We start from the raw sequence: 10,182 nt of genomic DNA on the forward strand, positions 1-10,182 counted from the left end.
GACTTGGATGTAACGAGTAACGCGACAGTTTTGTAGAAATGTAGTGAAGTAGAAAGTACAGATACTTACTGTAAAATGTAGTGGAGTAAAAGTAGAAAGTCCCCATTATTAAATCTACTTAAGTAAAGTACAGATACACGAAAACTCTACTTAAGTACAGTAACAAAGTACTTGTACTTCGTTACTTCCCACCACTGCTCATCTTTCTCTATTCAAACTCATACTTTTGCACTACTTTGAGTTGGCCTCTAATATAAAAACATAATAAAATATCTAGACTTTTCAGTGTAAAAGGAATTTTGCAAAGTACTGCAGCTCAAGATGTTTTGTTTCTTATTGTTGAATACATACATTCTGAGAATTGCTGTCACAGTGGCTCATTAAAAATATTTTCTGAAGAAAATGAACATACGATGAAAACAATCAAACACGTATCAGCCCGACCGGGATGATTTTGAACGTCAAATAAATCACATCAAAACACCTAAACTGGATCCCGTTTACGTTGCTTCAGATTTTTAAGTATCAGTTTGACCAATGTTGACTTGTGGTGGACTTCTATAAAAACTGCAGTCGTGATCATTTAAAAGAGAAACTTTAACGTCTTTACCTTTTGTTGTTTTGGAATCCAAATCTTGGTTCAATGTAAACCAAGTTTTGGAAAGCAGACATAAAAACATCTTCATCTCCCTCCTCCAGCTAGGGCCACGGTGGAGGTGAACATGGAGGACAAAGTGGAAGCTGTTTTGGGAGACACAGCTCGGATCACCTGCATGTTCAAATCGCAGGACTTTGGCGGCAGCGGCGGCATGACCATAAAGTGGTACTATGTGAGTGTCATCAAACCTTTTACTCTAGACACCCAGAGAGCAAAACCAGCTGTCCTAACATGCATTCTGATGTGTGTGAAACCTCCAGGTAAAGAATTCAAAAGAAATTAAACAAATCTACAGCCAGGACAGCCTTCAAAGCACCGTGGAGAAAAACACTCCTTACTCTGAGCGGATCACGGTGGATACCACCGGAACCGTTGGAGAGGTGGTGCTGACGATCAGGGATGTGCAGCTGAGCGACGATGAGGTGGCGTTCAACTGCTACGTCAAGATCATTGGCGAAGGGACCGGAGAGGGAACCACAAAGCTGAAAGTGTTTAGTAAGATTTACTGCATAAGGGATTAAAAACAGCTAGAGATTTAAGCAGTCAGTTATCGCATGTCTCCCTTCTCTTTATATTGTCATTTTTTTCTTTTCAGAAACACCAGAGGATCCCACAATTCAGGGTGTGGAACAAGGAATATCAGTCAGCGATGAAATGGCAAAGGTAACCAGGTGTTTGATCACAAAGATGAACGATTTGAAAATAATAAACTACCATGACAATACCCTCATGTTTGGACTCCTACATTACATAGATTGCCTCTTGCGAGGTGGAAAATGGATACCCCAAACCAAAGATCACCTGGTACAGAGACAAAATGCCACTGCACAACATTCCAGACGGTGAGACACACTTCCATCAAAGTCTGTATTTAGTTGTACAGTTTTCATTTCTGATCATGTGGTAAAAACACAGCGTTATTATCCAAGATTTCAGTTTCAAGACGTTTAGCTATGTAAAGATGCACAAAATTATGCAAGTTAGTGAACTACACCTCGGCCTTTTTACAAAGAAGTAATTTATACAGATCCTGTCCATCAAAAGGTAAAACACCTCAAAAAGTAATAAATCGTGCCACGAGTTGAACAAATTCAAGAGATGAGGATCAAAGTCATCGATCTCTCAGACTGGAAATAGTTTCAAAGCCAATACAGAGACTTTGGGACTCCAGTGAAAACCACAGAGAAAGCTATAATCCACAAATGGAGAAACCACGAAACAGTGGTGAACCTTTACAGGAATGGCCTGCCTGCCACATTTCCTTCAAGAATGCCTCAACAACTCATCTAGACGATCACATCAGAACCCCAAACAACATCCACAGCACAACAAACCTACTTGGCTCACTTAGATAAGTGATTCAGCAAAAAAATAAACAGAAATGCCCTGAACCACTACTTCTGTAAAAAGCACAAAAACATCCGTCTCACATTTGCCGAAGAACCCGTCGTTATTCCCAGAGGACAGCTGAGACAGAGCCAGGTCTCATTTATAAAACCGGCGTACACATGAAATGGGGGCTGAAACTGGTGAATGTCAAACTGTATTTTCCTTTTTAATGAATTTATTTTTCTTTGACTGTGAATCAGCTCTACCTTTTTACATCTCCTGCGTTTGCAAATGTTTTTTTTTGTCTTCCAGTTGTGAAAGTGGATCACAGAGTCACCTCTAAGTCAAGTGGTTTGTATTCGGTCAACAGTGACCTGAACATGAAGGTAGAGAAGAAGGACAAAGATGCAGTTTTCTACTGCGAGGTCACATTCCTTGTTCCTGGAGCTGAGAAAATGCTTGAAACCAACAGCATTAATATCACTGTCTTCTGTGAGTAACCCAGACTTCAAAAATGAGAGTTTTCTGGACATTTTGGGTGAATTTCAAGCGATGCGCAGCACTAATCTGTTTTAGAGATCCTCTAGCAAAACAGTAGTTACATATCATGGAAACATATTTCAGTTACAAGATGTTCTTGAGGTACCTGTGATTTAGTTTTGTCCATGAATGATGTAATCTGAGTAGAAAAGAATCCACAGTACTAAAATGTTATAAAAATGTCAATTAGTTTCCTGTAGTAATAATAGATTCACTTAATAACTTTGAGACTTATGTTATGAGAAGCAGTATAATTTTTTCCCCCATGGCGTAACATTTTTTAATCTTTGATTGCTAAAAATTCCCAATTAAAGTCTGACCTTGCCTTCTTTGTTTTAGATCCTCCCACGACAGTAAATCTGTGGGTTGAATCCCCAAAGGGGAAAATCAAGGAGGGTGACACGGTGGAGTTCCTCTGCGCCAGTGATGGAAATAGTGAATCCCAATTTTTCATGATTGACAATAATGAAGTAAGAAATTTTATTGTCACCATAACTCTTGTGCTACCTCTACATACTACATTAACCAGTTATCAAAAGTTAATTCATTTCAGTAATTCAAGTCTAATATGGGTATTTCATTTGATTATGTTATATTATATTCTTAAATGTAAATGTTTTTGCTTAAATAAAGAAATGTTATGGCCTACACAGTAGCTGATCTTACAGCTGTCCATCAGTCTTTCACTGACACCCTCTGAAATGAGAGGATGTCACAAAGGTTTATTGCTAAACAAGCTGGGGTTTCGCTAGGGGCTGCATCTAAGAGTATTAGTGGAAAGTTGAGGGGAAGGAAAAAACGTGCTAAAAATGGTACACCTGAGGAAATTTCATTTATTTTAATTTCTGTCCACTTTCTAACTAGCTTTGTTCTTAAAACGTGAAAAACAACTTGTATGTGATTACATTGTGTTATTTGGTTTTGAAGGGTCCAAGATTGAAGATGGAGAACGTTACTCGTCACAATAGTCGTGTTTACGTTTGCGTCGTAGAGGACTTTGAAAATTCTGTGAAATTATTAACAAACACCTCAGTGTTTGTCAACTGTAAGGACTTTTAATTTTATCTGCATTAATGAGAACAACAAATGTGATTTATTCAGTACTAAGTACTTTATCTGTTGCATAGATCTGGACGAGGTGGTCATTGAACCCACCGGCTCTGTTTTGGTGGATTGGAAGAATGAGTTTTTGGCGACCTGCAATGCTTTATCATCTCTCAGGACCAAGACAACATGGTTTAAGGTAACAGTGCAATGTAGTTTCACACACAGTACCAAAACAATTGTATGTATGAGATAATGTCGCACCACCACAAGCTTACTGACACTGACTGATTTTTACTTAGAAAAAGCAGAGTTCTGATGCATTAAGAACCACTAAATGTATGCTTTGCTTTTTGTGTCAATGGAAGCAAGTAAGTTTGATGTGTTTTTTTCTGTAGAATGGAAAAGAAGTTGAAAAGGGTCACCATTTAAGCCTAAAGGCTGTAACGTATGACACCGCAGGAACATATGATTGTGTAGTGACAGTACCGGAGATTCAGGGAATGCAAGCCAATGCTTCACTACAGGTTACTGTTCAGGGTGAGTTGGACAACAAAACAGCTTATTTGGAACTATTTTCTAAGGATGAATTATCAAATGTGTTTGCTTCATGTCTTTCTTTCCGCAGGCCCACCAGAGATTATAGAAAAACATCTCAGTGAGGCAGAGACCAATGAGAGGGAACTTGAACTTACCTGCCACGTCAGAAGCTACCCTACTCCCAATATAACCTGGGGCACCACTAATGGGAAGGTACTACTGAGGAATGTCTTTCAGTTTTAGCTTTAAGGCTAACTTACGCAAAAATGATTCAGTTATCAGACCTAACTCATGAATATGTGACGAGGTCAGTTATGACAAAAATCAAACTATCTATGTCTCATAAATCCAAATTGGTCAGGTGAATGTAATGGCATGGATTATTTCCTGAGTCTTTAAAGGGAAATCACTGGTTCTGGTATTTGTTAACTCTTCTACTTGATACTCGTCAAGTTATTATGCAGGAAGATGCCTTTTCAGAAGGCTGTCATCAAAATTTAATGGTAGCAGGAGGTTCCCAGTAGGGCATGGACTGGAAACATTATCAGGGTATACCAATATTCCTAAAATGTGTTTCAAATTCACAAAAAAATACAATCAGCTCCTACTATTTAAAGTTCTCTGAATCAGGAGTTTATACACTAAGATGCCTTTCAGAAACTTTCCTGTGATGATGTCACAGATTTGTAAACTTTTATTTAGGGCTGTTGTAAAAGAACATTATAGTAATCGAGTACTCTATCGATTGTTGTTATGATTAAAAGATTAACCAGAAACTAGAAAAGTTCTGAAGAAATTTAAACGGGGCCTGCCAAAGTGTGCCCGTCCGTTGGAACCCAGCGTTCTCATGCTAAAAATCCTAAGCTATGCTAAAATAATATTAATAGCATGTGGAGAATCACAAGAATATTGACTAACATGGATATAGTACATTCAGTATGTTAAAACTAGTGTAAAAGCTAAAATTAGTCAAATGCTAATGTTAGCCTAAATGCTGCCAGTTTTATGTTAGGTATAACTAGCGTCTTGTCTTACATTGACTTCCTCTATTCAGCATACTAAATATGGCTAATAAAATAAAATAAAAGTTAAAATGCTTATTGCACTGCCTTAACCTGAGAGAAAAAAATATCTAAAATGCTTATTTTAGAAAAAGCTGATGTAAATGCACCACCTTGCAAAGGCAGTGCTCTAACCTGTGAGAAAGAAATACTTATTTTATGGAAAGGGCTAATATTAGTGCACTGCTTAAGGCAGTGGGGTGGGGTGGGGGGTTAGTGCACTAATTTTTGTGCTAATGTTAATGCACTGCCTTGCTCTAACTTGAGAGAAATAAAAGCTAAAATGCTTATTTTATTTAAGGGACTAATAGCCCAGGTAGGGTTAAGGCGGTGCACAAACCTGACACAAAATTCTATGTCTACTTTGAGACTGACACAAAACAGAATTTGCTTTGAGTTGAATTTGGCTAGGTTTTCAGTAATTATGATGCCACGATTACTCAAAATGCCAACAAAAGTAATAGCTCCCCTCACTTGATATAGGTGGGACAAATACCAACTTTTCATGCTTTTTCAAAACAACCTTTGACCCAAATCTGACCCTTTTCCTTTGTAACCACACTGTTCTGTCTTAAAATGTGTGTCTGTGGCAGATCATCAGCTCCTCAAATCACATGACCAATGTGGGTGCTAAGAGCGTAGCCAAAGTTCAAGTCAATATCACTTCGAACACAAACGTTTTCTGCAACGCCTCAAACAAGTTCGGCAAAGACTCGGTTACGTACGTCATCAAATTCAGTGAGTACCTGCTTCATTCCTGTTGTCCACTCAGTTGTTGTGTCTGGATGCCCCTTCCTCCCCCATCTGTCTTTCCCCTTCTTGTCTGTGTCAAGGTATGTTTTTTATTCTTCGTCTGAAAGTCTCTGTGACGTGTTGTAAAGTGTTGCCTGTAACTTGGAGCAATTCACCGCGTGTTCTCTTTGCAAACGAGGCAACGTCGTGAAGCTGCTCGGCTGTTGACGTGAACCCCTCCGTTCCCCCTAATGTTGTAACGTGAAGTGTGTTCCCATCTGTGCCCCTTACCCCCTTTCAGCTAAACACACCACCACACCAGCAACTACCACCACAACAATCTCTCCAACAACCATTACAGCAGCCAACACAACCAACAATACAAGCACATCCATCAATGCTGCCAAACCCAAATCCAAAGGTAAGATCAGTTGCTTTGCGCCTCTTTAGCCTGATCAAGGTAAACTAAAGGTTGCAGTAATCATCACTGATTTATTACTGTTTCACCAATTACTATGTTTAATATAAATTATTTGTTTCTTATTTATGATTTACTGATCAATTAATAATTAATTGAAATCAGTCCACCTTCATTGATTCTGACAAGCTGAAAGTTTCAACTTCAAAAAAAAAATCACCAAAACAATATAAGCACGCTGTACGCTTTCAGATATAATCCCCAAGATATAATCAGATATAATCCTGATTGAGATTTTTTTTTTTCATAATCAAGCAGATCAAATACTGAGAAATCCATTGTTTTACTTGTTTTACTGTAACATGACAGAAAACTCTCCCTTTTTGACTCAGATAAAAAGACACATAGCTTGATACATAAACGTTGATAATCTGTCATTTTTGGTTGAATTACAATCACAACCAGTAACATCAGGCTGATGTATTTTTAATTATATTGTTCACCGATTATCCTAAGATGAAATTTATAACCTGAGAAAATCATAATGTGGTTGAAAAGCAGGCATCTGCAAAACAGAAGAATATTAGAAACTGTCAGAACAGCATCTCTGTTGGACAGAAATATAAACATAACTGGAGAAGTAATGCTCTGAATACACTCAGAGTGAGCCTCTACACTGCTGTACAGGATGCTGCTTTTTTCACCGTCTCTCTTTTTTTTTTCTTCAACATATACCCTGCCAGGAAACTTTCCATCCCCTCAGAGGAAAAGTGTTCTGGATTTTTGTTTCCCTCTTGTGAAATGAGATTAAAGAGGGCTACTGTGGGAAATGACTCAGGTCACTGACCAAGATTCATGCTAGATTTTTTTTTTAGCTTTGGAGAGATAAAAGCCTTTAAGTAAATTAGTCTGATTTCTTCATGCTGAATGCCTGGAATGCCTGTTTGTGTGTCTGGGTGTATCAGCCCTGCTGATTCAGTTATTTAACACACAAACCCTCTGATAACTCTGCTCATTTGGTTTTTCTCAGCCAAAGCAGAAACACCCAAACCACAAGAGAAAGCCCAAAAAGGTTTGTATGTCATGTTGCTGCAGATCGTCTGCAAAAACCAAAAAGCATCCTTTAGCTTATCCACCGTATCAGTTTTCTGACTCTCTTCCAGCAGACGTCCCTTTCCTATTGAGCACAACATTGTTGTCCATTACCTCCACTTGTCCCTCTGCATGCTTGATGCTTATTCTCCCTTTTGTTCTTTGGTTCAAGCACACCTCTTCTCCTGCAGACTTGAAACTTTCGCACATTTTTTCTTTCTGAGTTGCCAGATTTAGATCACCTGAAAGGTGCTATAGCACTGCTGTATTGTTATTGAATGCCTTCTGTCACACCCTCACCTGCCATCGGACTCTTCCAACTCCGAGCATAATTTCTTTTACAAATCGACTTCCTCTGATTTAAATTTCTGCTTCTTCTTCAACAGGAAGCTATGGGGTTGTCATTCCAGTGATCATTATCTGTATCCTGCTTTTGGCCATCTTGGGCAGCGTGCTTTACTTCCTTTACAAAAAAGGCAAGATCTGCAATCGATCAGGAAAAAAGGACTTGTAAGTTTAATGAAAATTAAATTGTCTGTTTTTGTATTTGTTAAGGGAGAGAGAGGGATTCTCTAGGTTTTGTTAAATTTTGCTGTTGGGTCTAATGTGAAGAAATAGATTTATATATTTATGTATAGAAAATACTGCTGGAAAAATAAACTGTTTTGTTAAATTTAAATTACAGGACAGAAGTTCTGTATTCTTATTTGCTAACAACATTTAAATCTAGTTTTCCACACTACTGCAAATATTAGTGTTTTACCAAGTTTGTATTAAAATACATTAATAAAATTCTACAACTTAAGTGAAAACATTTAACTAAAGAAAATCTGATAGTCCTAAAAGTTTTTACAGACACGATGCCACCATCAAACAAAGCTCCAATTTCACCAATTCCACACACCTAATCCCAATAGTGGCACACTATTCATTCAAGAAAATACCAAAAGTAGCACACAAACTTTAAAGACGTGATGAGACACAAAATCCCCTTTATTCATACCTTTTCTGTATGCGAGCTTGTAGGGAAAGATAGGAAACAAGCAGCTGTGTTGTGGATTTTCCATCACACCCTTTTTGTTTTGGTCTCAGTGCATAAACTACAAACCAAATTGACCCCTGGAAGGGCTCCTTGTTATAATCACAATGCAGATTATAACTCTGGTCACATGAAAAAAAATTCCTTGGATAAAATATTATATTGGCTTAGTTCAATTTTAATGGCAGACTATTGTTTATCCACCAACATTTGGATTATGATTTCCTTTTCTCTTTGCAACTTAAACACAAGTAATCTTTTCTTTAGCCAAGGATATTTAGTCAAGGCATGCAAAATAGATCCTTTTCAGCAACAGAAGCGCAACATCCACATTCGATACCGTCGCACAACCTCCAAATGACTAAAATTGTTATACAATTCTTAAGTCACCTATTTGAGCCTGTTCTTGTCCAACCCAAGCACTAAAGAAAAGTCCAGCAAAGATAAGATTGTGGTGGAGATGAAGAGCGACAACACAGAGGAGGCGATTCTGCTCGGGGTCAACGGAGAAAAACAGCTACCCAACGACCAGGTAGATCCCCAATCCCGGACCGGACACAGTGCTGTTCTGCTGATCGGATCACATGTTTCTCTAACGCTTTGCTGTTTCTCCTTCTGCCTGTTTGTTTGTTAATGTTCCTGTTGGTCCTCTGGAGTGATGAGAACCTGCATGTTCCGAAGTGAGGTGGCGAGAAAGCTGCTCCTGGTGTTCCCTCTCAGGCTCAGACCCCCGGATGCCTTCAAGTCTCCACCAAAGCTCCTTCTTTCAGAGTTACATCATGAAGATAATCAGCTGACGCTCAAACAGTTCAAAGTGAAAGGGTGTTTTTTTTTTTTTTTTACTTGCTGTCCGATATGCTCCTTGAGTTGAAATGAAACACAATTTGCAAGCTCCATGATGTAACTCCACCACACGCCTACCAAGCTTTGACTGTCTGTCTCGTTACTGCAAGCCTTGTATGCTGCTGATTGTCTGTGGAGCAAGAATTAGAGCACAAAGCTGGCAGGGTCTGTTTTCAATACACAGGTGGACAAATTCATCCCCCGTCCTGAGAAAAGTTTGTAAAAGCCTTAAAATAAACTACTGTTTTATTCAGGTTATATAATCTCACAATGAAAAGTTGCGAGAAATCCAGTGGTTACTTAAAGGAAATTTATTCAAATAAATAAATAAAATCCAAATATTTGGGAGAATGTCTGTTTTTATTCAGGAGAATTAGATTCTTCATTTAGTTGTTTAAATTACACCTCCTCCATGTTTGTGTCTGTATTTAGTACTTATCTGAACATGATAAAACACCTTAGGATTTTTTTTTTATAAACTGCCCCTCATGCCCAATGTTAAATACAGCAGAGGTTTCAGAACTACCAGCAGATTTTAAATAAAAAATTGTCACTAGGTCCTTCAGCAGGATAATGATAGAAAGAACAAAACTAAGACGTTGTTCCACGGAGACACAACCAACCTTCTCGAATGATCTTCAATAGGTCAAGTCAAACTGCTGAATATTGAAGATTTCCAATGTTAAATAATTCTACTGCAAAAATAAAGACGTTTATTTTAAGGCTCTGCACATTTTCACCATGGGTGCCATTAAATATGTCCGCGCTGTATGATGTAGCATCACCTCAAGCAGTGCAATCCACTGAAGAGAATAATGATGCAGCTCAGTTACTGTACATATTATAGTCTATGTATATATTTCTTTATTTAAAATAACACACAACC

At 38.2% G+C, this 10,182-nt stretch overlaps 1 protein-coding gene and 2 long non-coding RNA genes across 9 annotated transcripts in view; 1 reads left to right on the forward strand and 2 right to left on the reverse strand.

The window, feature by feature from the left end:
- LOC103474569 (uncharacterized) overlaps positions 1–7,793 on the reverse strand; it is a 14,665-nt gene extending 6,872 nt beyond the window's left edge. The window contains exon 1 of the long non-coding RNA XR_535200.1: positions 7,715–7,793. This is a non-coding gene — a long non-coding RNA (uncharacterized LOC103474569). The remainder of the gene's footprint in view (positions 1–7,714) is intronic.
- mcamb (melanoma cell adhesion molecule b) overlaps positions 1–9,368 on the forward strand; it is a 43,500-nt gene extending 34,132 nt beyond the window's left edge. Inside the window, exons 2-17 of one of the 3 annotated variants that reach the window (XM_008425641.2) lie at positions 700–830; positions 919–1,153; positions 1,254–1,321; positions 1,413–1,500; positions 2,300–2,479; positions 2,867–2,997; positions 3,455–3,572; positions 3,655–3,770; positions 3,970–4,111; positions 4,200–4,324; positions 5,766–5,910; positions 6,206–6,325; positions 7,353–7,394; positions 7,801–7,924; positions 8,874–8,985; positions 9,110–9,368. In XM_008425641.2, the coding sequence (XP_008423863.1) occupies positions 700–830; positions 919–1,153; positions 1,254–1,321; positions 1,413–1,500; positions 2,300–2,479; positions 2,867–2,997; positions 3,455–3,572; positions 3,655–3,770; positions 3,970–4,111; positions 4,200–4,324; positions 5,766–5,910; positions 6,206–6,325; positions 7,353–7,394; positions 7,801–7,924; positions 8,874–8,985; positions 9,110–9,112 (1,880 nt within the window). In that variant the 3' untranslated portion in view covers positions 9,113–9,368. The remainder of the gene's footprint in view (positions 1–699; positions 831–918; positions 1,154–1,253; positions 1,322–1,412; positions 1,501–2,299; positions 2,480–2,866; positions 2,998–3,454; positions 3,573–3,654; positions 3,771–3,969; positions 4,112–4,199; positions 4,325–5,765; positions 5,911–6,205; positions 6,326–7,352; positions 7,395–7,800; positions 7,925–8,873; positions 8,986–9,109) is intronic. The other 2 variants (XM_008425642.2, XM_008425643.2) reach the window with 2 other exon arrangements.
- The window catches only part of LOC103474571 (uncharacterized), a 42,419-nt gene that overhangs the window by 28,601 nt on the left and 3,636 nt on the right, over positions 1–10,182 (reverse strand). The gene's annotated exons all lie outside the window — the stretch shown is intronic.

Source organism: Poecilia reticulata, linkage group LG13 (assembly GCF_000633615.1).
Source record: "Poecilia reticulata strain Guanapo linkage group LG13, Guppy_female_1.0+MT, whole genome shotgun sequence".
NCBI lineage: Eukaryota > Metazoa > Chordata > Actinopteri > Cyprinodontiformes > Poeciliidae > Poecilia > Poecilia reticulata.